Genomic DNA, 27,680 nt, shown 5'->3' on the forward strand with positions numbered 1-27,680 from the left:
AATTAATAGGTTAAGCATTAGTCATGGAAAAACTAAAAAAATCCCAAATTCTAAATTGCATGCCTCAGACATTTTTTTACTGATATCACTTATAAAAAGACAATCTGCACAAGCCAAACACAAAAAAAAGGCAATTTAAACTTGATGTAAGCTTTAAGCATTTCAGTCCTGTTCTTCCCTACATTATTCTCACCTATTTAAAGTTACCTGATCATATCAATAAAGAAAAAGCTCCAATAAACAAACTATAACTAGGAAGCAGAGTACGTTTGAAAAGTCAAACCAACAGTCTAAGGTCCTTCAAGAGCCTAGCAGCCAGTTCTCCATCTGTGAATCTGGATAAACCCAGCTTTTAGCCTACTCCACTACAAAGCAAAATCTCTTATAGCCATCACTCTCCTGAATAAAGTAAAGGGTTATTTTGGCCTGATTCATAGATCACCGATGGTAAAGAGAGCACTTCCATAAAATTCAATGCACTCTGGACCATATCTAAACATACAGTCACTTTACTCACCACATATTCAAACACAAGTGTCAAGGTCTCCTTGGTGTGAATGATGTCATGAAGCAGCACAATGTTTGCATGTTTCAATCCTTTCAAAAGAGAAGCTGAAAAGCAAAACATACATGTTATCTTAAAGAGTATCCAGATATTTTACATTGATTTGCCCTCTTTTTTTAGTGACTTAAATGAGCTTCATAACCTGACAACCAATAGTTGTACTTTAGTATCTTCCATGTTGATGAGTTTCACACATCCAGTTTTTGAAGATCACACCTTCCCATTCAATGCTATTTTCTCCACCTTGCTGGTCAAACTCAGCCTCACTCTGAGGCCAAAATGAGCTGGAGCAAGAGATTCTTCCTTTACACAGCCTCCTCTAAGTGAATCACTCATGTCAGAGCAACCAGACACCAAGAGCACTCCTACACTCAAAGGTGTTTTTTTTCCTCTCAGACAAAAGTCAAGCATGTCTTTCAAAGCACAGTCTTTCCTAACCAACAGAACAGATTTGCTGTCTAAATTAAGTGCAGTGTCTATCCTAAGAAAAGAGTTTTAAGCAATAATACTCCTTTCTCTCAAATATAACAGAGATTTAATGAATCATTTGTATTAGCCCCTGAGAACAAATACATTGTATTTTCCCACTATATTTTTTAAAGGTACTAGCTCATGTTTTCAGAAAAGACAAAGACTTATCTAGTGAACTTTCAGGTAATCTCCTTCACTAATTTTTTTTTTTCAACCTAATACATATTTAATGTTCATTCCATATTACATCTTTAATGTTCCACAAGATGTGGCATATTTTAGCAATATATGCTGACAAGCCATGTGTTGTTACAATGTCGTTTTGTTGTTGGTGCCTTGTCATCTCATGCATACATCTGAGCAGGACTATCAGTCATCCTAGCAAGTAAATAATAGATACAAAGACATGCAAATGAGTGGCACATTTCTAAACTGAATAATGTGGAACTTTCTTCTCTCACCCTTCTATTTTTGTCAAAGAAAAAAAATGAAAGGCCAAATGTGTGTCTCAATCCTTTACTGTGCTGAAAGGAAACTCCAGTGCTTCCACAGCACTGTTACCCCTTGCTGGTCTATTCAGGGTTTTCTATCAGGCTGAGGTAACGCCAGGGGTCATCTGGCTTTGAATTAAGATAAGTACATATCATCTCTCATTCTGGTCTTTAGGAGATCAATCTGACAAGTTAATCACTCTAGGAAGCAACACAAAAGCAACACGGCATCTGGCTGCATCAGTGTTCCTCCACAAGCTTCCTTAGCATAAACTCTGGGATTCATCCTAGGCAGAAGGTAGACAGCAAAGAGGAAAATACCACAAAGCTACTTCAAAGTGAGTATCATCACAGACATGATGAAGACAGGGCTGTAAACCTGCAAGGAAGCTTTATGACCAAAATGAGGCAACCCTACAACCTGGATGAAGAGGTGAGAAGAAAATTTTCGAAAGAGTTTGCTTTAGCCTGCACTCCAAAGCTCATGACAGCCAGCACAGAGGAGTCTTTCCTGTCCTCTGATTTGGTTGTCACTGAGGTGTAAAACAGCTACTATAATTACAAATAAGAATTTTAGACATTTGATCAATGCATGTCTAGAAACTGTTAATATCCCACAAATTAAATAGAGGCCTTTTTCAGAAAAGAGCAGTGAGTAATTTTCAAGGGATGCTCATCTTAGAACCTGGACAATCTGGAACTAAAGCTCAGAGAGATTTGGATATGTTGGGGGTTTTTTAAAGACAATTATGAGAAATTGCTGCTGGAAAAAGGTATGGATACACAAAAAAGAAAGAACAACTGTTCTGAAAGGTACCTTCTAAGAGAAACAAGAACTTGTAACCTGGGGAAACCATAAGAAGATTTCACCTGAAGAAACTGAGGTTTTCAACAACTCTTTCCTCAAACTTTATTGAACAACCACACATTCACAGACACTGTGAAAAAAAAACTTCCTCCTAGCAGAGCCTGTGTCAAACTTTAATAGTATTTATAGCCTCTGTCAGCTTTTGCCGTTCAGATCATCACCTGAGGCCTTTAATTCCTCTAGTTGGCCATTACTTTGTGGCTAGAATCTCTAGAAGGGTCATTAAAGCTTAAACAGTACATTGAAAGCAGCTTACCTCAAGGTCTTTGCAAATACTGTCTTTTCCCTTCAGCCCCCTCCCCCACTCTTATTTATCTTCTCTAATATCCAATTCTCCCCTTTTACAGCCTCAGTAATCAGCATCTGCCGTATATTACAAGAACTACAAAATATCACCTGCAGGGTGAAATTTCTGTCTTCTCCATTAGTCCAAGTGATATACAGTGGGTAATATAGCACAGAAAGCAAAATCATCTTAATTGCATGAATTCTACACTGCAGAAATAAGCAATTATACTATGAATTTATATTGTGAGAAAACAAATATAACTGGTGAAAGTAAGAGAATTACCCCACATGTTCTTCTATCAGGACTTACCATTAAGATTACTTGTCTTGTAAAAACACTGATTTCCTTCTAAAAAAACCAAAACAACAACAACAAAAAAAAAAAGAGGGCCAGAGGGGAATTAAAAAGAAAAAAAAGGGGAGGCGGGGAGGAAATTAGAGAAAAAAAAAGTTGTATGAAACAGGTAAGCTGTTTCTTCTTCCACAGACTACTTTAAAAACAAAATGAAATATAAACCATAATATGGAGGTTTTTTCCAGAAAAAAAGCTTTTCAGAACAAATGACCTCTACATCTCCTCTTTTGGGCAAATTTTTACAGGAAGGGGATAGAACTTTGGATGAACTCCACTAATTCAAAGACAAAACCCAGAAATACACATCCAAAAGGATAAAAAGGAGTCCAGAGAATCTGTCAGCATCAACTTGAGACAAGGCTGACTTTACCTTTGAAGCTGCCAAGGCAGCTGCTACTGGAGCTCATTGAGAAGTCAGGTACTGCTGTGCCTGGTGTTACTTCTAGAACAAAATAATTCTGCCAGAGAAGGCCATCTCCACCCAGTGATTATTACCCATGGATTTCACAAAGAATTGTTTTCTTTTAAGATAAAAGGACTAAAATGTTGTTGAAAAAGCACTGCAACAACTCACAAAAGTGGAACCAATGTACTAGTACTCACTGTACTCTTAACATGCATTTTTAATAACAAAATTATACAATGCTGCTTCAAAAGTACTGGCATTCTTTTTTTACCCTTGGTATGAAATGTGAGATAAACAGATGGCAGCACTTTTAATTAATTTCTCCAAAGAGTTCTGAGTAGGAACAGCAGCAAGGAATGTTAAAATTCATTTTTAAAACACTTTGGACAAAGTATTATATGGGTTTGAATGGCCAGGTGCTTTTTCTGTCACCTGTGTTTGCACAGTCCCACACAGCCAATTCTAATAGTGAAACCCAGGCAAGGCGAATTGCTGACATACTTCAACAATTAACAACATCCCAGATGATGATTTCTGTGACTTTTACACAAGCTCATGATCTGAGTTGCTAAATGTACCAACACTCCACACTTTCCATCAAGGGCTAATAACCATATTTGCATACTTAAAGGAAACACATTGCATTTGCTTGAATAACCATCACAGGCTCCGCTTCCAACAAGGGAATGCTCTCATCTATTATGAGCTCCTGGCAAGCTGCCATATCACTTGTGCTGGTCAAGGAGGTTTTTGCTGTTCCCAGATGAGCTGGATTCTAAAGCACACTCACTCCACGAGCAAGGCAAGCCAGATGGACTGCAGCCAAGTCTTACCCAAGACCTGAGTAGCATCAGTAAATCAGTGCTCCGCTCCCTGCGGGGTTTACAGCATCAGCTCAAGCCTGACACTCCATTTAACAAAGCTTTGTGACTTTTAGATCAGCCTCGGCTTGGGAGTGTTTTGAAAAAGGCTATTCCCATATCTCATAAAGTAATATTTCACAGCTGTTTGATAAATTCAACAAAAGTCACTATTACTATTGATTCCCAGGTCACACGGAAGAACTTTTCACTAGCAAAGATAGTAGTTGTGGACATGGTAAGTACATTAAACTTGAACATTAATTATGGTCCTTTGATCATCCATTCAGTCTTTCAGTTCCTGAGTATCATTTTATTCTCATTTTGTGAAAAATCACAAATCTCCACTGTGGCTTTAGACAGAAGAATCACCCATGATTTTCAAACTGGCTGATATTTCAGTGACCTGGAAGCTTTTCTCAGCCGCAGCAGAACTCAGCCTCATGCTGCTCATTTTCACCGTAACGTACAAGTGCTGATGATGCTCTCTCATATTTCCACATTTTCAACATTTTCTAAAAAAACATAACTATAAAAATACCGGCTTTCCTCAGTAGCTGGGCTGTCCTCTGGGATTACCATGCACCAGTGCTAACTATTGCTCATGCTGCTACTCACATGCAGTGCTCACCCTTTCTCACTGCCACTGCAGGAGGATTTCTCTCATCAGGAGACTTTTGAAGACTGCACACCATGGAAGCTTGCACTTCCCTAATGCTGTTAAAGCAACTGTGCATCTTTGCTGCCCTGTTGGATTTCTGACACGCCAAAGAACACATTCTAGTCAGTAACACAAATCTGTGAAAGCAAGTAAGCTGCTGTGCTTCAGAGCCAAACAACTTATCTTTAAAATTCTGCAGCTTGTCACACTCTGCAGACACAACGGTGCTCTCTGTCAGAGTGCCAACTTCCTTGCATACACACTTGGGATCAGCCTCTGAGCTCTCCTGGAAAGGCATCCTTAGTGAGAAAACACTCATGGGGTTTTTTTCTTATAATCATGTTTTCTGAACAAACACACTCAAATGTGTCTCACTGCCTGCACAAACTACAGTTCTGCTTCTTTCCCAGTAACTTATTTTCAATCTATACATCTTTCATAGCAATTTTTAATATTTGGCCTGAGAGCACAATGTCCCATATACTTCTCATCCACTTCCCACACAGCAGGGCTTTCTGTGTGCAAAATGTTACTTGGAATTCTACCACAGACACAGGAATTCAGCATTCTGTTGGTTTTGCAGCAATAAATATGTAGTAATTTCCTCCTCAGAAATGCAGTCCCCAAATCTACATTTTGCTGGTTTCCAGTTCACCCATCTGAAATTATTTACTATGAGCAAATAGCTTTGCTTTCCTGGAACCCAAACATAATAAAATTAAATTCAGTGAAAACTGTACATCCTAGGTAAGACCACACTGACCAGAAACTTTCCATCTTCTCACCACAGGACATATTCTGCAGAATGATTATTACTTATAGCACATATGTAATCTCAAGTAATTGATTTTAGAGCTGCATACCTATAAACACACAGAATTGGTCAGCTTCCATTCTGATCTTAGTGGACACAAGGCAATAAAGATAGGTAGGCCACTCTTCAGCTTGGAAAACTTTTTAGGAGGAAGTTTCATAACAAATTGCAAAAGAATTTGTGAGCTACAGAAAGAACAAAAAGCAGAACAGAAACCTTTAGATGGGTTGTTACATGAGCTTAGCTCAATTGCCTTCTTTACAGCTAATTCCACCCTCATGAAAGTCTCTTCTAGATCTAACAAATAGTCCTCATTCTAGTTTTTTATTAAGTCAAAAAAATGACAGTCTTCACATGCTGCAAGCACGTGGTAGTCCTTCAACTGTAGGTTGCTTTGCTGGAGGGACTACATGGATCAAATTAGCTTCATTTACCTCCTCAGCTTCAATTCAGGTTTTCATGAGAGACTGGAAATTTTAACCAAATATTTTTTTTTGTTTGTGAAATTTATTCTCGCTGCTCCTTCTTGAAAGAGTAGTATGATATTAGAGAAGAAATACATGAAAAGGGTGTGTGTAGCAATGCATAGGTACCATCAAAGGTTCTTCTTGTTACAGCTGTAGTCCCATAAGCAAAAGGCAAGTCACAAACCTGCTAAAATCTCTTTGCCTATTGAACTGGAATAAAACACTGGAAGGACTGATCAAATAAGCTCTGAAAAGCACTACACTATATTATTCTAACAGTTATAGAGAAGACTGCTGCCATATGAAATGAATGTCTCTTTCATTATATTCTAGATATAAATACATCTATTGTGTATTGTTCCCAGTGCTCTTCCAACACAAGTGCAGATGGAGGTTAAAAATAATGAGACATCATCCTATTAAAGCCAGACTCTTTTGGAAAGCAATTACAATATGCTACTCCTATCTTGTAGCAGGCAGTCATATTTTGCCTTCCCTATCCATTTCAGTATTCAAGAGGAGGAAACTGTGTAAACCAAAAATATGCAGTGTTTACAGAAAACAACTCTATAATGCAGGTAGCCTGTGAAAGCAGGAACATTTCTATTACTTTTTGATGCACACATAGCATGACTAGGAATAGTAACACAATCTATTTATAAAAGCATCACTGACTGGTTTTAGCCCTGTTATTGTGATGAATTTCGGACACTGTGTTCACATTAATAGCTATCTACCTTAGGATTACTATGGAAGGTTTCAACCCAAATAGTTCTTCCCATCTCTCAAAAACAGGCTTCAGTAACAACTTCTGTAACCCACAGAATAATTTTCCCTTTGGAAAAAAACCCAAACTCCTCAACCCAGTGTTTTGGAGTAGAGATTAAAAATCTGGGAAGAGGCCTTTAAAATAGAAATACACACTTTGCCATCTCTGTGAAACTACTCTAAATTTGGTTAAGTTAAATCTTTGGAAAGCTTTTGTCTCTTTGATCAGCCTGACTGTCAGCAGTGTGAAGGGAAGGAGGAATCCCAAAAACGGGAGATGGCAGGAGAGGCTGTGATCCACAGTGGAAGCTAGGACAGCTGGGTAAGGAGAAAAAAGACCCAGAGGACAGAAGAACATCCTTCACAGGTGGAAAAATGCAGGAAGTGGAAAGAGCACATAGACAAGACAGAAAAGGGACAGGATGCAGAGCACAGGGTGAGCACTCACTCACATTTTGGGGGAAGTACAAAAGAGCCTGCAGATACTAGCACATATTCTCCACTGATGTCCATACAAGAACCCAAGATTCCCACTGCTTTCGGCAGGAATCAGTGAAAGCATCTCCTGCAATTTTTCATCATTCTCCTGCAATTTCAGCCTACAGAGAGAAGCACCCTTCAAAGCAGCAGTTAACATTTCAGTTCAAGCAGGATGTGTTCATATGAGAGCTAGCAAACATAATGAAACATTGGAGTGAGATGCAACACCAGAAAATGGAAGAGAGATTTCCTCTTGCTTTTTCAAACACTTGGAACATTACTTACACAAAAATCCAAATTAAAATAAACAATGCTAGGCCAAGTGTTCAAAACAGAGATGGACTACAATTACAGGGGCTGCCACAATGCAAACTCCATTCCTGATGTCACTACCCTGAGGTAAGCCAGAGTTTCAGTTCACAGCTGCTTCACGTCTATCTTGCATTTATCTCACACTTTGACAACCTTCAAATTCACAGCCCAACTTCTCCTGCAGTGGCCAACTTGTGTGCTTGTACCCATTAACTGTTCTCAGGTCTTTAATTTTGTGTTACAGATGGAATAAATACATGAGAAAAGATGAAAACTCTATGAGGTCTAAGTCAGAAGAAAATCAGCCTGATCTTTACCCTTACCTTACCACTGACTAAGCATAACTTTAAGGCACTCAAGCTGATAATATTACCATGTTCCTCATTTTCTGAACATTTCCACTTTTGATCTTAATTCACACTTACCAGAACAGCAGAGTGCCTACAATTATTACAGAACCCCAAGCAATACTGTACACTGATATTACCCAGCATTATGCAAGTACTTCGAAAGTCATCTCAAAATCATCATTTAAAAGGACTCTTGGCAAGTGGGGTGCTGACAAGATGAACAAATATTTAAGTAGTCAGAGTAGAGTGACGAGTGTTCTAGAAATTTTCAAAACCATCTGTGTTTTAGTAATGCACAGTAGGTGCCTATAGCTGGAGCCACCCATCAAGAACATTAAATTAAATTAATTGATCATCATCTGACACAGGCAGAGATCACACAGCAGGAGCAAACATGGGGCTGTTGTGTAATTAAGGAAAGAAGAGTAGAAGAAGAGAGACCAAATTAAGTTTTCACAGGTAAACTTAATTCTGACAACTTCTGAATGATTGACTTTGCAACCATAATAAAGATCCTCTGCTGTAAATGGTGTATCTGCAATATTAGTATTACATTGTCCAAATGAGGGAGTAAATAACCAAGTACCAGCACTGAACCTCATGCTCTGCTGAAGTCAATGAGCATTTTGTTACTCACTTTTACCAATGCATCAATATGACAAGAAATCACTTAACCTTATGTACCTGCAATGAATACTTTTTTTTGTACACAGAAGACAGAAAAGCATCACAGGAAATAATTAAATTGCATTGACACTAAACTCAGTTGCCTACCAGCATGCTTGAGCCACTACTTACAAACGAGGAACTCTACAGAAAAGCTATTTTAGAAAAAAATTACTTTTGCTCTATTTCTCAGTGGGCCATTTCCTTCAGAAAAAAAAAAAAACTGCACAAAAAGCAGACTCATTTGTCAGCACACACTTCAGGCAGCAGGAAAAAAAGGCTTGTGGCATATGTCTTGCTATTTTTCAAAAAGGGAGTGAGACAGAAGTCTTTAAAAGATCATGTCAATTTTCTTCTTCTGGGTGGGTGAGGCTCAACATGCCTCTTTGCCCATAAGTGGAAGATAAAGCTGGAATGCTCATAGTATTGCTGTGTCTCTTGTGGAATGGTTTAGATGTTAAAGAAAGGTAGACTCAGTAGAAAGCCAGCAAACAACTATTTTTACAATTATTTTAGTAAACAAAATCAATCGCAGTGAAAATAAGGCATACTGCTCTGTAACTGAAAGGAGAAAAACATGGAGTATATCTATAAGAAAAGAACAAAAATGTCATAATGAAGGAAATTAAATTAAGTCACTGTGTAACTTGCCCTAAAAAGCAATTCAAAACAATGAACTATTAGGCTCTGAAGCATCATTAGAATGAATGATAAATGAATAATATCTAGAACATTTTTAAAACATGTTTAAGGACAAGAAATAACCTTAATTCAGACTAGATCCCTTTGATGCCTTTTATAAGATTTGTAATTGATTTTTCTTTCCCATCTAAAAATATGCTAAGCATGCAGACTACAAAACGGCGACATTCCATCAAGTAACTTGTAAACTAATTTCTACCATGAAAGAAGCAATAGTGATGAAGCAAGTTTGCAGACACTATAGCAACAAAACCCAGTGAAGGTTAAATTCTTTTCCAGACTAAATTAGTTGAAAGGTTATATTGGCAACGGACAGCCATGCTTTACCATGACCAATAAAGCCCTTTGGTGCCAACACTGCTGAACATTCACTATGCAAGCACATAATCTGAAAATACATTATAAGTGGTTTTTCCACACGTGAAGGCCCTATAAATTCACAAGGGGCAAATATATGTTCCTCCTTCTGTTTGCCCTGTGGTCTCTAGGTATTGTCTTGGTTTTCACCCCATCACTGAATTGCCATTTACTCTTGCAGTTCATAGTACCCATCAACAGTGTCAGTTGAATTCAAAGTGCAAGCAATGGAGAGGAAACAGAAAAATTTGGAGTCCCAGGATTTTTGCTTTATTCACCTCAGAATGTAATGATATCCAAATCAGTATGACTGCAAACTTTGCAAATTTACATTTAAATGACAGTGAGACCTGTTATTATCACAGCACTCTCTACAGCACCATGTGCTTATTGAAAGGTTGGGGACATTGTTCAACTTGGAAATATGTGTTATACAGAATAAAAATTTTCATTTAAGCAAAAGATAGCACATCCTGTATGTTTCTTTAAAAAGCAGCTGGCCCTCATAGAGAGCCAGAGAGGTGCCAGAACAGAAAAGATGAGCTGAAGGAATGTCTCAGCTTCACAGAGCTGACAGCCATAGCTGACAGTGACAGGGTGCAAAAGTTAAGTGATGCTCAGAGGAGACCTAGTTGAGGTAAGGTAGTGATTTCTATCCTCCTACTTTTGCTAAAATCATACCCATATTTTTCAAGTACAGATTCAAAATTACCTGTGCAGATGCATGACATGGATCAAACTATGGACCTAAATCATACTGGAAGCCATTCTGAGCAATGACATAATTAAAGCACTCCTAAGAAATGTGAGAAAACACATTAAAAGGATCTTCAAGCATAACCCATTAACACCACAGGTGGTAAGAATGTTTTTTTTAAAGGACAACTCAACAGCTTGTCTGTCTACTACATACAGATATAAAACATCCAGCCCCCTTGAAAATATACTCAGTTCTTCCATCCTGTTGTGTCATTCATCAATTATAATTACAGCAATTTACTGTTTGCTTTTCCAGATAAAATTCTTTTTATAGAATCATAGTAATTAACAATGACAGTAGCAAAATTGATAGCCCTGTTTCTTAAAGTACCCATTCCTTTAAAACAACACTACTGCCTTAACAGACTTTAAACAAATGTCCTCATCTTTTCTAATTTATGTCTAACAGTGTTTGTTCCAGTCAAAACAGGTCAGCTCTCTTCCAAGAGAGAACTAGAGAGCAAATATGCTCTTTAATGTTGCTGACCTTTCTTTCAAATAGTTCTCTGAACTCATTCATTGAAAGGCCTTCAAAAGACTTCAGATCAAGGAAATGCTTTTTCTAGTTTCTGTGAAAATTTGTCCAGTTTCTGAAAGTTTACATCTAGTCAATGAAAAATTGTACTTTAAAGCTGCACTTAAGCAGCTAAAATATCCCAGAGAATCCATCCTCCCTGTCTGAGCCAAGAACTCTGGAGTACAACACCAGTTGTAGATAGGACAGAATCATCAGGAGAACAATTCTAACAGTTTCCCCAAAATCTCAATCACAAACCTGATTTTGGCTGAATGCATCTCCAAGTCCTGTGCTCCCCTTCTGCTCCGCCCTCTTCAACCCTGCTCATGAAAAAATGGTGGGAAATACTAACCCTGTCCAGTTAGATTTCCCATTCTGCATGCCACAGGCTCCTGACTGAGGCCAGGCAAAGTCATCAATCCTTCCCCCTTCTTGCTACTATTGCTTTCTACCCTGGTGCTGGTTTGAATGACCCTGAATCTGCACTCTTCCAAGCTCACTGTGATAGCTAATGTAATCCTCACATCAACATTTATTCTTAAACTCCATTTCTCCTATTTCTCCTCCCTACCACTGCCCAGGTACAGACAGTGCCAAGCCTTCAGTGGGGCAGCCTTCTCCAGGCTGCCAGAGCATGTCAGAAAGGGAAACAAGAAGGCTAAAGGGAATACAGAAGGGAAAGGGGGACAAAAATGCATAGATAATGCATGTAGAGTCTGTAACTCTGTCAATATGAGAAAAACAAAAAACAAAGCTAAATGCAAACCAGGAGGTTTACACCTGTGCAATGAAAATTGCTACATAAAAAGCCAGTTTCACAAAGGGACTTTCATAGTCTCAGGACAAGCTAACAAGCCAAAATCCAAGAGTTTAAATCCTGGTTCATCATCCAACATAGTACATAAGCCTAGAGATACAGACAATTCTTTAGTTGTCTCTTTAAATCCTTCTTGCTTATTGTTACAGGTAAACAAAAAAGTAACTTGCTAAGCAAACACAAGAGGCAAGAAGGTTCTTGTTCCTAAAGAGAAATGGAACAGAAAACAACTAGGGTACCTTAAGCAGCAGGACTTAGAAGAAGCAAGACAACATGCCTAAATTTTATTTCTCTATAACTTCCATTTTCAATTAGAAACACAAAGCTAATAAAATACTAACAGATTGAGTGGCTGAATCAATATAGCAGAAACTCTTCCTGATGAGATCCTATTTACTTGCAGAAACCAAACAAGGAGAAACATCAAACTTCAGCTGTTAATTTGATTTGACCAAGCACAAACTGGACTAGACCACTCAGTGAATGATTATGTTGCCCGTATGGGACCTGAACACCACAAAACTACTGGATATAATCTCCTTATCAATGCAGCACTATCACATGGTCAAAGATGAAATGCTATCATCTCACCAACTGATCCCAAACAAACTTGCCCAACACAAACAAAACACTCTTCAGTGCAATGCAAGCACACTGCAAAAGTTTAGGCAACAATTTCACACACATAAGACCAGGAATATGGCAAAGCCATAATTGCTTTGAAGTAGTTTCTGAACTTCTGAAATCCTTAGGAACTTTTTTTTCCCTCTAAAGAATCCTTTTCCAAGCAACTCTTGAAGATAGCTGATCTGCAACAGTATTTTGAGATACTGCAAAAGGGTAAACACATTTTTAGTTTCTTCAACTAAAGTGAGAACATAGTATTCTGGAAAAAACAGCCCAAGCACTGTAGAGTCCTTGGAGCTCTTTACTAGTGAGTTGCTGCCTCATCACCTCATGCCAAGTAAATCAAAGAATGACTTAACAAAGCCACCAGATTTTTATCAGCCAAGTTTTTCTCCCAAACGAACACACTCTGACGTAAAAAAGGTCACAGGAATTACAGAAGCAAGCTTATTACCCAGGCACCAGTGAATCTTTTTCCTCCTTCAGCATGGCTAGTTAGTGTGTATGTTATATCAGACCTTCTGCAACAGTAAACTTTACCTCTAAGGGAAATTGATAAATAAGGAATACTAAATCCCTGTTCCAACACATGCCAGAAAGCTTTGGCTAAAAATCAAGAATTGGTTGCATTGAAAACTCTTAAGAGCACATTCCAGTTCAGATACTGATATTAAAATAGTGGCAGCCAAAGTGCTAACATTCACAAGGCTAAACATTCTCCCTGAATTCACAACATGGTTCAATATTTCAAATAGCACCAGCCTTATGAAAGCAGAACAGAAATATTCCCAAAAATAAAAAAGGAAATATCAGTCAATGAAAGAGGCACAGGAACATTACTCATTTATTTCTAATTAGGGCTCAGCACCCCAGTGATGACAGATCACAGACTCTGTGAGGTCCATCAAAATGCCTCTCCCCCAGCTGGTTTGGAAACTTGTATATGACAGCCTGATAATATTTGAAACAAACTGACAAGATCTCCACACAAACCTGGTCTGAGGCAGTAAAACACATCCCTCTCCCAAAGTTCTCTGAACAGAATAAACTACACCTAAAATATTAAGAACCATTTACCTGAGAAGAAACTACAGTTGCACATCCATACCTTGAAGGTATCTTTGATGTTAACTATACAGCGAGTGCTACACATGATAGGAAACACAGCAGTGTCTTTGTCATTAGGGAGTGGATGATTATCTGCAGGTATTTTTCCAACATTTTGTTGGGCTTTAACAAGTGCTGTTAAAAAAACCTTGTCCTTGTATACAGTTTGGCTTTCATTTCACTTGAGAAGCTTTTATAAACTTGTTTACATAATTTTCAGAGATGTAGATTCATAACTGTCAATGATTTTACAAGGTTAATGGCCTCTGTAATTAAAACAAATGAATGAGAAACTCAACTTTAAATTTATGCGCTTCAGTCAACCAGAAAAACAGCAAACTCGGCAAAGAACATGGGTGTATGAACCAGACTAAACTCACCTTTTGCTGACTGCTCCAAAGCAATGTACAGAAAAGAAGATACTTCTATTAATGATGCACTTAGACTCTGGAGTATTTTGAAACCTACAGTTCTAGGAACCAAGATTAATGGAATTTCTTGTCTAGTTTCCAGATATAGATGTGTCTGAGACATACTTTTACTCCAGAGGTTAACAAATAACAAACACAGAAACCAGAATAAAGCTTTGTACTGTATGATACTGAAGGCTCAAAAATGCAGATTGTCTTTTCAGGAGCATATCTATTATGGAAGATAGTTTAAATTTACTTTGAACATCACTTTTATTTTTTTATTTGGACCTCTAGCTTTTAATTAGTATATTTTTAAATAGATTAATTGAATCCATATAATGCCTCAAAAATTTAATATTGAATTAATTGACATACATTAGCAAGAAAAAGCCTAGATCACACCACATTCTTTAAGGTTAAATAATCTGAAGCTGTAATAACTATAACCAAATTTCTTTGTGGAACTAAAACTTCTGCCATACAAATTTCACTTAAGAGCTTGATTCAACAGTAACAACACATCAGAAATTCAGTCTAGAAAAATTAAAGGGATAAAATCTCCTGATATTTAAGGAGGTTATTTAAGGTTCAAAGGTTTCCTATTGCCTCAGAGAGGTTAGAAGTTGCTTTGTGCTCTTGAACTGTGATCAGGAGTTATTTACACGTAATTGAAAGCGACATTCTACTTTCTTGTCCACAGCCATAAAAATGGATGAAAAACATGAATGCATGGGCTGATGGCAAGATGGGACTATTATTAATGCAATTCATAAGCCTCTTTGACTGCTGGCAGAAATCTGAGAGAAAGGTGGTAAAGTCTTGAACACAGTATCCACAGATATATACTTTTATAGATCAGTTAGTTTGACCTCCTTAGCCCAAGAAGCCATTTCCAAGCTCATACATTTTTTACTCAGCATATCTTTAGAAAGACACCCATTGTCTTGCAACGACCCAGCAGCATAAGTGCCCCAAACTTCATTCCCATTTGGAAGGGTAGGAAGTCCATCTAATCCTTACACTGATAACTTCAGCAAAGCCTGCTTCATCAGACTTTTAATGGAGACTATACATTGCTCCAAAACTTATTCTTTGGCTTTTATATAGATTTGTACTAATTTGTGCAAGCAAGAGTGAGAGACAGCAGCATTCAGACACACATCAATGCAATCACTTGAATTTTGTTTGTAAGCCACAGCTACAACCCTTAGCTTCTCCACTGGCATGCAAAATAAAGCATTTTTGATTATGCAAATAGTCCTCTGTTTTGTGAATAGGGCCTCAAGTGATTCAAATGCTAATTCTGTAAGAAACCTTGATGCAAAGCCAGTATTTCAACCATGTCAGCTTTATAACCAAGACTATTCCGAGAAATACGCAATTGCAAATTGAAAAATAGCTTTTAGAACCAGAAATACAAAAAGCAACCTGGAGAAGTAAGAAAGTTTTTATAGCTTTCTGTCAAGGTCCCTGCAACCTGCTGGGTTGTGCATTGAGTTAGATGCCCCTTCAGGAACTGGCAGTTTCCTAGGAGAGGCACTGTAGGCACTGCTGCACTGAGAAAACCAGATATGAAACAACAAAAACAAATTTTTATCTTGTCCAGAGAATAACATCTTATATAGCTGGGGTGTACATCATCTTGTTTTCTTAATCAAACCTTGACACAATCCAGTGAATGTCTGCATGAAAATGTTCTTGCCATTATTAAACACATTTTTTGAGCCTCAGAGCACACAAAAGAGCAAGAATGCGTCCTTGATTTCAGAGAAATAGGGGGAAAGGAAAGTGAGTGAGAATGTGTACATGAAATGTGTAAAAAGCTTTTCTTTTTAGTTGGCAAGAAGTTTTGATTTACTTTTCTTCCCCCAGTTAGCTGCATTTAATGTACTACAGTACTTTGTCCTCTCAATTCTAGGAGATATGAGGGAAGGGAGAATGTCTTCAGATGGAAACCAGCCACACTGGCACTGCCATCATCCTGTGTGCAAAGCTACCTTGATGGTACATTCCTACCACCCTCTTGACTTCCTTCATTGCTCTGCTCAGGAAAACCAGCTGATAAATAAGGCTAATTAAAGCCTGTGGATCTAATAACCTGTACATTAAGGTAATTAACTGTACAACTAAGGCAGGCTTCAAAGAACTAACCTGCAGTTTAAGTTGCCTATAGAGAAAAAAAAAAGGGTGCTAGGAAACTTCTGCATGAGGTCCAGAAAACTGGTCTATATCACTTCAGCACTGATTAAGGGAACTCTGAAACATGCTCCACAAAACACACTACAAACGAATTATATCAGATCAGAACAGGTATAAATCACTAGGTTTAGCACATCTAAAATATCCTTATTTACAAAGCTTCCTCCATTCATTTTAAGTTCACCTTTTTTTTTCAGTTGGCTCCAGCTAAATCTGCTGTCAGCTGAGAAGCTGTGGAAGTCTGTGAGAAGTGGCTCAGACCTCAAAAATTCAGAAATACACAGCTCCAGATTCTATAGCTGAATATCCTATAGTGATGACTTTTAGACTCCACTGTCATGGTTTATATTTTAGTAAATGGGTCAGAGGTGGAAGGTCACACATCCTATTACCAGTCTCTGAACCATCCAGTTCCCCTCCATCTCAGCAGAAAAATGTGACACATTATCAGCTTCTTTTTTAATATTGCTTGCTCGGGGGGAACATTCTGAAGTAAAATAATATGGATATTCATTTTCATTGCTTTGAAGAAGACAGTAAAGGTCAAGTTCTAATATTGAAATGCTGCTCTCTTCATATTGATTACAAAGCCTGGAAGCAGAAACTCCACCCATGCTGGAAGAAGAGATCCCATTATGAAGCCTGTATTCCAGTTCTGTGTAATTCCTGAAAGATAATCTCCCACCTCTCCCAGCAAAAACTGAAAAACTGAACTGAAATGTTTGCAACACAATCTCCAGGCTATGGAAAAATACAAAAGAGAAAAAAGAGCGGTGCTGTCTCCCAAAGGAATGGTCTCACCCAGACAACTGTGCCTACAGCATCTGACAGCAGGTAGACCAAAGATAAAAAGAAGCCTGTGTAGAAACAGAAAAGAAGGAATATATTTTGTCTCACATATATAACTTTAAAAAATATGTATTTGCTATCACTTTTTTCACTGTTTTGATAACTGACCTCCTTCCTATGAGAAAGGTATTAGTGCTTCTTAATGACTACAGTGGTTGCTGCCATGTTACATGCCAGTACAAAAATGTAAGCTGCTGAAAATATTTCTCACCTATTTCAAAGTTTAGAAAAAATTCATGCTTAAAATTTTCAACAAATTACTGTGAACTATACGTAGCATTGAACCATACTGGGAATTTTTACTTCCCTATATACATGACATACTTAATGAAGAATTGAATCATTACCACAAAAGATGGGAATAAAAAGCAGCAAAACAAAATGCTGCAGTAGTCTCACCCTCTCAGGCTGCCTATCTTTCTCAACTAACAAGTCGCTACTTATGTCATGGCCCCCTCATTTGAAAATAAGTGTCATTTTCCCTTTGATATAGGAGTGATTTGTTAGATATTAAAACAGAAGAGGTTCTTGTATCTGTACAGACTAAAGGTGCTTAATTTTATAAATAAGTTAAAAATTTGAAACATACTAGTTGATTATTCTCAAAGGAAGTAAAAGTACTTATGGTGCTGTGGACGAGAGCATTGAAAACAAAGACATTGTTGTGGATCCAGCAGAAGCCCATGCACATCTTCATTGCTACATTCATATCTGAAGAACCAAGACAATGTTTAAATTATTCATACACATCAAGAGAATTAGGATAATTCATTCATGAACTTTCTGTGTTAGAAATACACAAAACTGTTCAGATGATGTTTATGAATGATGACTGAATTCAGCAGCAAGAAGATGGTGGCATGTCTCAGATATGCCTTTTCATGAAGATGGATGACTTTCACAGGAAGCATTTTTACTTCATCCAGAGCTGGGTACATGACCAGCTCACATTATACATTCTCTGGGTTGATCAAAGACAGTATGTGACCCTTCACAGGGGATTTTGCTCTTTGGGGATCAGGATTAATAGGTTTTCTAAGTCTTAAAAACATACAGGAACACAGACATGCACCTACACACGTCTTTCCATATATGTAGTGGCGTATATCCTTCAAGGGGGAGAGCTGTAACACAAGGAAACCAGACAACCTTCTAAAGTCCTTATTCTGTACTTTACCCCAAGTTGAAACCAATTCTGCTGAGATACCACAGTCATCTACTAGCTTTACGTGTTAAAAAGACCATGGATAAAACTGAAGCTGACTAAACTGGTTCAAACACTGAGCTGCCACCTTGCTTTGGTATTTTTGAAATCCAGGACATAGTAGTGGAAAAACACACACAGAGATCTTGACAAAGACAAATGTCTTTGTGCAGATTTGAATTCACCACTTTCATCAAAAGGCTAAATGATATTGTTGTCTAGGTTATCCCTTTTGCAAAAGGGAGATACAACAAAGAAAAAAAATTAGAAGAACTAGCTAGGTTCAGGAGACATTTCTTTGCCTCAGCATCAGAGAAATCAAATTTTTATTTCATCAGGTGGCCATGGAAGATACTGGAACATGGATGGGTGCCTGAGGGTCTCCAAGCAGTTTCAGTTGAGACTTGCCATCACTTGCCAGCACCTCCACTTGTATTAAGCAGCTGGTTTCTGTACTACCAATCCCATCTTCTCCAACTGGGATATGGTCACAAGGTAAAAACTAATGCTACTTGGAGAAGGATTAACTTAGCTCTACCTTTTTGCTGGCAGAATGTGCTGTAAGAGGACATTAAATTTGCATACAGCATAAAAAGGCAGACTCTCAACAACTTCAACTCAAACAAGAAAGCCATGAGGGCTGCATAAGGGTTCTGTATGACTTATAGATGCATATTATCATTCTATATGAAGAAAGGATTGCCAGCCTTCTTGTATCCTCCAAATTCTGGGATTGTCATGTGTTTTCTACCCTTCTTGTCATATTATCAGGAACAACAAGAGCAGCAGACCAGAATCTACAAGGCAACAGTTCCAACTTCTGCATTAAATAGGGAAGAGAAGAAACAGCTTTTGAGCAGAAGTCTGCTCTAAGCAGAAAGCCCCAGGGGCACAAAGCAAGTCAGAGAGCCCTGAAACTCAGGTCGGAGGAAACTGTAAGCAAAAGCCATACTGAGAAGGATTCAATAGCACTTGTGAACTAATGGATTTGCAACCTTCCAGCACTGGAACTGGCACAAGATCCCTTACCCAACACTTTCATGTGAGAAATGAGGATGCACAGGCAACTACTTCAGTGGAAGTAGGGCAGAGTCTGAAAGGTCTGCCATTAAGCTAAGATAACAAGGATGAAGAAAGAATTCTTGCTGGCAAAATGATCATATTAAAAAAAATAATCTTTAAAGGGTCACCCCATTCTTTTCTTGCTTGAACTGTGCTCAAGAACAAAAGCCAGAAGAAGGTCACAGCCTGAATATCAAAAGTACTGAATAGAGATTCAATTGATACAGTCATGTTCCACCTCAGCAGGCCACAGATAAAATGTTGGAGGGGGAATGGGAGGAGGACAGAGGGGATGGAATATTCTGTGGAACAAATCCAGTTCTATGAAACTGGATAATTTGGAATTTGCATTTGTACTTCTCAGAAAAGTGCTACACTTTTCCTAGATGATGGAAGCTCATTATATATTTTAAAATTTATAACATGATTCTAAAAGGGAAACACTATAATTTATGCTATATTTATGTAATCCCAGCTCTCCTGAAGGTTTTCTAATTGAGAAAACTGCTAATTTGTTAGATGGTTAAAAAAAAGGAAAAAAGGGAAATACTACGTTCAGTCTGTGAATAGTCAAGTACAAAGAAACAAACAGGACAGACTTTTTCAATCTACCATTTCTGACCACCCTATGTGGACAGAAGCTTTCATGTGGCCCACCAAAAAGAAGTAAGTAGCACAGTGTAATTTGGGCACAATCAGAATAAAATAACATCATAACTTGCACTGTATATGAGACTAGAAAACTATCAGATCTCCCACATTCATCTTAGATGACAAAGAATTCAGTTCACCTGCTTCAGCCAGCCAGTCCAACTGTTTTCAGGGAAAAGCAAATGAGTACTCTCAGTAAAAAAAAATTAGCAGCCAATCAGGGCTGGAGAGAGCAGCAGGAAGCAGAGCAGAGTAAAGATGAAACTCCTGCTGCTTCCAAGCTCCATATCACATTGCCAAAGATCTAACACACTTCTTGTAGAAATACACAACTGCACAAGCAGGAGAAAGCATAAATGAAACATAGCTGAAAACCTGAGCTATCAAAAAAAATATTCAGAAAAAACCTCCAGAAATTAAAAGCAATTTGTCTATCATAAATGTTCAAGAAGAAATAATATCCACTTCTCTGCAAAATTAAAGGGTATTTAATAAGTAACCTCCAAAAGTCTCAGAAATTCTAAAAGTTGACTTCATTTCATGAAAAAGGTCCCAGGAACATCCTTTTCCAAATGCACTGTAGTTTTTGAAGCCCACCCTGTCTTACTTTGAGAACTCTTTTAACTCAAGGAAACCACAGTTTTGGTAAGGCTGCACAGTGACCATAAGAGAAAGAGACCAGACAGAGAAATAAAAATTGCTAGAGTTTCTTTACTTTTTAATATTTTCGACCTTAAATATCCAATGACACAGTGTCCCAGAGGTTCTTCTTGGCTTGCAAGTTTTATTTTTAACAACACTGAAAAACAAAGCTGTTACAACCCCAAGCCCAACTGGCTTTGCAGGGACTTTACACCTAATTGAGCCGTCGCTATTTAGCCTGCAGTAGGCACCAGCTCTGCAGGCCATGAAAGTTCCCCAAGCTACAGCCAAGCTACTGTCCTTTCCTTTTTGACTTCACTGCTCCAAAGTAATGTGGCTTTTGGGGAGAGTGAGCTTATCCTCAGGCTCCAAATCACAGACACAAACCCCCTGTAGTAACTCTTGTGACACGCACGCTCAGAATAGCTACATCTCCATAATCTTAAACATAATCTCTTGAAGTTCCCTGAGGCTTGGTTGAGCCAGATACATGTGAAGCTTTTAAGCATTTCAATTATGGAAATTCAAATTTCTTGACTGGGCTTTGTAAAGGAAATCTGAAAGTCCTCCAAACTCCTATCACTAAAAAGAAAGCAGTTGTTTAAGCTTCCTTATTAGGAAAAAAACCCTCACAACAAAAAACCACCCAAACCAATCCTGAATAAAATGAATAGATTTACTTTATATAAGTAGAATATTTAACTTCCAATTTAAAAAAAGTAATAATTCTTTACTGGAAGATGAAGACAGGATTTTCAATTTTCATGTTTACCTTCTACCAGTAGATCAGCCAATGACTCTTCAAAAAATACAGGCAGATATTGTTTCACTGTGACCTTGACTTATGGCATACAATCTTCCAGACCTACTCTAATACAACAAATAGGAGGCTTATGACTGTGAGTCATCCCACCAGCACCATGAGGTCATTTGTTGACTTCAGTATTGGAAAGACCATTAGGCTACATATCACTGAGCTGGGGAGTGCCTGCAATAACTCAGGTCATAATTCAGGATGAGGTCGCAAGAATTATACCCACTGAGTCAAAATACAATTTTCTGGAGCTCTTCCTTAAATGGCATGGGTACAGAATCTGCTGTTTCTCCAGGATAACAGAAAAGCTCAGCTACTTTACATCACTTGCAGCATTGTTAACAACAATCATTGTTTTCCATTGTGCACCAGTTAGGAACAGTAGGCAATAAATTACACATTCACTCAGGTAAGAGCTTTGTCTTGGCAAACTCCTGATCTTCCCTGTATTCGTTTCATAGCAGTTATTCCACTTTGATTTTCTACAGATAAAATTTTGTAAAGATTTATCCCCTCCAGCCTGACAATTTCAGAAAGGGAGGCCTCAGAAAACCTCCCATCTTCAAAGAGGCTGTCTGGTATAAATATATATCCTGAGGATAAGACATTATATATTACAATATAGAAAATATCATATATAAAACACATAGAATATAGAAATCCTGGGGAATAAATGTGAACTCATTTCTTTGTCAGAGACTGTTTCAGGTTTTCATTTTTTGTTTCCATTATAATCATAAAAAGGCCTGGTCAGAAGAGACCTTAAAGATCATCAAGTTCCAAGCCCCTGGCATAGGCAGGGACACCTTTCACTAGATCACAGTGCTCAGAGCCTCAATCAAACTGGTCTTGAACATTGCCAGGGATGGGACAGCCACAATTTCTCTGGGCAACCTGTTCCAGTACCTCACAACCCTCACAGTAAAGAAATTCTTCTTAATATCCACTCTTTGTCAGTTTAAAGCCATTTCCCTGTGGCCTGCCCTGTTTTAACATGTTCTTGTTAAAAGTCCCCCTCTCTCTTTCTTGTAGGCACCTTCAGGTACTGGAGAGCTGCAACTGGTAACTCCTAAGCCTTCTCTTTTCCAGACTGAATAAACCCAATTCTCTCAGCCCTCCTCATAGGAAAGCTGCTCTATCCCTCTAATCATCTTGGTAACCTCCTCTTGACTCACTCCTACCACACAGTGAGATAAGGATGCAGAGGCCCAAAACTTCAAAGACTTCTGAAGATGTTCTGTGGCCAAGAGTTAAGCATCTCTCTTCCATGCTTTATATTGGCTCTCAGATGCACTAAGTATTTTCGCCCAACTCACAAAATAAACTTATTCAATATGCATGATAAACTGCTCTTTAAAAAGTAAAAAATAATCATTAAGCAATTCCTGTATCCTTTGTAATTTTATAATGTAAAACAGCAGATGCTTCCAGAGCACCTATGTTGTATTTCTGCATGCTGCTATCCATACATGGCATTAAGACCACAGCCTTTGGCATTGAAGTAGATGGAAAAGTATTATCTGAGAAACTGTCAAATCGAAGATGTAGAGACTGTCACATGAGCACCTTTAAATGTAACACACAAATTGGTACAAATACATATAAATTACAACATGTGAATACAGTAATTAATAAAAAGAAAAACAAACTGAAAGTTGCCCAACCATGGCATTTAAATTACAAAGTACAAAAAGAGCTACAAAACTTGATGATGCTTTGAAACACCATCCAGACCTATGGGAAATGAAACATTTCAATAGATCAAAACTCTGGAATAGAATTTTATTGCTATAGTAAATAGTAATATTTTCAAGGGCGGAAAATTAAAAACAAATGCAAAAAAAATTTTCATGACTGGGGTGGGGAAGAAAGAATTTTGTTACCCAAGAAAAGAGCACAGTAAGCAAGTTAACCTCAGAAGCAAAGTGCTGATAAAGCCAAGGGATGTTTGTCTACATATATATCCAAAAAGCAAAATCTTTGTCATGCTGGATATAAGCAATATTATTACCTAAAATGAAAAAAAGATAACTACAGAACTGTAAATCAAGCTGCTCCCAGAATTAGAATCTACCACACAGTTCAGTATTTCGCCTAGATGAACATGTGATTCTACAGGAAATTAACAGAATGGAATATCTGAGATAAAAGTTAAGGTCAGTGACCATTTCTCCTGGCTGCCTGGGTTTAATAATACTTCAAGTCTGATGCTGAACCATCTCTGAACAGTTGATAAAGAGCATTACAGTAAAAGGACGAACCACAACTGCACTAACACAGAAAACAAATAATTTGCTAATCTGTATACTACCAAATTTATTTTAAATGAGAAAATGGGATGCAAATGTCTTTCAGACTCCACAGTGTCTCAGATATCACTGTTTCAGGCACACTTAGCCCACAACAGTGAAATGGTGGGCTGAATCACTCATATAAATGTTATCAGAAAATCTCATTGATTTAGCCCACTCAAGTACATAGACCAAACCAGTTGTGCTTTTTTTCTCCTTTTTTCCTTCTTTTTTTTCCTTGGGCTCTTCAAAAGTAAATTAGATTAACTCAGACTAAGTGATTTAAATTCAGAAACATCCCATAAACTGCATAGATTAAGCTGGTACATCTAACTCAGCCCAAGTTGAAAGAACATTTAGCATAGGCCACTTCTAAATTTTGTTCTAGAAATTCAATAGTGAGCTGAACTGCACCACTAAATATGCCACATTCACCTATTTTCGTTTAAATCTATGGAACTTTGATGGTAGAAGACACAAACCCTTATCTGCTGTAAAAGCAGACTTACTTTACAAGCTTTAATTGAAGCTTCAGCTAAACCTCCCCCAGGCCTTAAAATTAACTATGATTTTCCTTATGCAGCTTTGCTGGGTTTTTTGTTCAGCTGGAGGTTTTTTTTCACTTTTTCTTCCACTTACTGCTTCAACCGAGTTAGCGCTCATCTCTACAGCCACACATTCCATATTTATCTCCTTCATTTTCCCACTTCTCCTAGTCTTTTTCCTTTGTAGCTTTGTTTTACTTTGAGCTTCATTCTGCTGCTGTCACAACAGCAACAATATGCTTCCCTGTACATAGGCAGCTACAACATTCCCTCAGCACGACCACTGCTTAGGATTTCAGCCTGCAACTTCCCCCAAATTAACATCACACAGCATCCCCCTCAGGAGCACCGAGCAGAAATGCTATTTTCTCTCACTGCTTTACTCAAGGAGCCATGAGAAATGTTAAACAATTTTCTAACAGTAGCTTTAATTTACAACTAACTAGACTTCTGCCTGAATTTGCCTTGCATTGTTGGAAAATTAGAAAATAAGGAGCAAGCCAAGATGAAACTTGCCTGGTTTCTCCATTATGAAAGAGTTTGGAAAGAAATGCCCTCCAATAGACCTCTGGCTCATACCATCATATATGCATTTTTCCATTATGGGAACACTATTCCTCAGATAACTGAAATTAGAAGTTGATCTCATCTTCAGTGGTATTTGTCCTTGTTCTAGTTGTCCCAGCCTAAATGATGGCACTGGAGCCCTTAGTTAGTCATCAAAGAGAAAACAGCTCAACACAGTGTCCCATTCTTGCTGTTTTTCCATATCAAACTTATCTGATAATTTTAAGAGGTCATAGAAGCATTTCTTTTTTTTTCCCTTTTTTTCTCCCCATCCTTGTAGCTGACAGCAGCCATGGATGCATTTCAGAACTGAGCATGTCCAAGATGGATGAGATGCTGCCAAGAGGAAAGGAACAGCTCCCTAAGGTCCTGCTAGTGGAGCCCATGGCTGCAGTGGCCATAGTGTTACTGTCAAATACTACAGGCCTGGCACAACATCAGTGAGGTCATCTTCTGAAATTTACATTTGTAATACAGCTTTCCTTACTTTTTTGGTCCTAATATTTGTTTCTGAAAAAATCAGAGCCAACAACAGAAAAGTCAAAGCCTAAATAGATATAGATTTTTCCCCTTCCCATCTTACATATCAGGTATGTGTGATATCTACATGACATAAAACACACAACATAGTACTTATACTGATAGCTCCTGAATGAAATTTCACTATCAAGGAGATGAGATTTCATTTACCAACAAAAACCCTCATAAACAACCTATAACCCAAGTGTGACCCCACCTAACCAAGAGTCTACAAGAGTCAAGAAGAAACATTTTTAGTATCCTAATACTCTTTGAATCTAATCTCAGCTTAGATGAAGACTTAAAAATATAATGGATGCACAAATCAGTGAGACTCCACACAGTTAATTTGGTATTGATTATTAATTTCAAGAGCTTTTCTAGACAAGACCTTTATTCTACTATTATTAAAGCACCAGGGTTTAACTGGCTTCAACCACAGTATTGTAGTCACAGCTAAAGAGAAAACTTTCCAATGACAGTGTGAGAAATATTTTCATGCAAGTGTGACTTTATAATTCTTTAAGATATCAAGTGGGAAAAATCTCTGTTCTTGTTCCTAATGAATACTTCTGTATACTGAGCTCACACAACACACTATTCATGAAGGAAAAGGGATTATACTGCATTTGACAGTTACAGTGCTATAAACTTTCATCTAGACCAAGCTCACATTAACAAACCTTTCAAGTGTCACTAAAAAGGCACAAGAAAGCTGTATTTGCTATTCTCTCATTAAGTCTGTACCATATCAACTCCAAACCTGTTATAACTTGAACTCAGCATTACAGATATTGAAAGCTCCACCTGTAACCCTCTGCACACCTTGTTATCACAGCACAGTTGCAGGGACAGACAGCTCACACATAAAATAGATATTGTTATGAATAAATGTGTCAGATCATTCAATAGTTGTTACTCAGATGAAGCAGTAGAGAAGAACTGCAGAAATTCCTTCATAAATTCGCCACCCACGGTTTTCCCTCCTTTGTGAAAGAGCCACCTTTAAAATGAACAGTCTTGGGATGGAAATCCATAGTAGTGTAGTGACTTCAGGGTGTCAATCACATGAAACATGAGGGTTTTTTGCCCAGCCTTCTCCAGAATGGGCTCATTGTACAGACAGACATACAGCAGACAGATGGCTGCAGGAGCAAGGCACAAGGGAGCTACAGCTGCTATGTCTGGGGCTCCCATGGTCATGAAGCCAGACATCTCACATGGAGGGCCAACTGTGGACCCTGTGAGGGCTGATGTTCCAGTACCTCCCTGGCTCATCTCACCCTGGGAATTAGGCTGATAGCACAGTTTTAAGAGGTCCCTCAAAGTCGTAGCAGTTTCATCTCTTTAGTTCATTACCAATTTCAGCTGAGTCTGAACCAGTGCTGTGATGGCAAATTGTTTATTATTTCTCTACCAAGGCTCATTTTTAGTAACTTCTAAGAGAGCAGGACCACACAAAGAAGGCATATCCAGCAATTTCTGCACAGAAGCTCGATACAGACAGGCTCAGATAAAGCAGCCGTCACTAGGGACCAGGAGAGGCTGACAAGGAAGGATAAAGGATGGAGCAGAAAGCTTAACAGGCATCTCCAAGCACAACAGACAAGAATCATTCCCAGGCCACACAACTTAGAGTCCATGGGGAAGGAAAAACAAACACAAGCTAGTTGCAAACCACACACAGCTTCAAAAGTGCCTGCAGTTCTGCTCCATGATCTTTTGATTGCCTTTATCAAGAAATGCTTGTCATTGCTTCATGCTGCATATATATGAAAAATCACATCTACCTTCATCCTAGGTGCTGCCTGAGGGCCAGAAGCACATCTTACACAGCTCCCTCCTCTTCCAGAGCGACTTCTCACACCCACCTCACACATGCTCCCCAGTACTGTGTGTAGTAAATCTAACAGGAGCCAAAGCACAGGCAGAGCTGCATTCTTTAACAAGAACTCCCACACCAGAGGCTTTGTTTCTGAAGCACCAAAGTTTCATCCTACTGAGAACGTAACCATGTAATTTGAATTCTCAAGCTATTCACTATAGCATGGCACAGAAATTAGAAGCACAATGAAATTACAAAAAAAAACCCCCACATATATAATCACTAAATGTGAGTGCATACCTTCCCTGATAGCAGTAAATGGGGTTCCTTCCTCTTCTTGTAATCTAATCACCTTCAATGCCACCAGCTTTCCTTTTTCCCTGAAAGGGAA

General features: G+C 38.2%; 1 protein-coding gene across 1 annotated transcript in view; it reads right to left on the reverse strand.

Moving 5' to 3' along the window:
* The window catches only part of CDK14 (cyclin dependent kinase 14), a 314,376-nt gene that overhangs the window by 181,215 nt on the left and 105,481 nt on the right, over positions 1–27,680 (reverse strand). The window contains exons 5-6 of the mRNA XM_005418584.2: positions 27,590–27,669; positions 518–612 (exon numbers count right to left, since the gene is read on the reverse strand). Of these exons, the coding sequence (XP_005418641.1) occupies positions 518–612; positions 27,590–27,669 (175 nt within the window). The remainder of the gene's footprint in view (positions 1–517; positions 613–27,589; positions 27,670–27,680) is intronic.

This window comes from Geospiza fortis, unplaced genomic scaffold, assembly GCF_000277835.1.
Source record: "Geospiza fortis unplaced genomic scaffold, GeoFor_1.0 scaffold138, whole genome shotgun sequence".
Lineage (NCBI taxonomy): Eukaryota > Metazoa > Chordata > Aves > Passeriformes > Thraupidae > Geospiza > Geospiza fortis.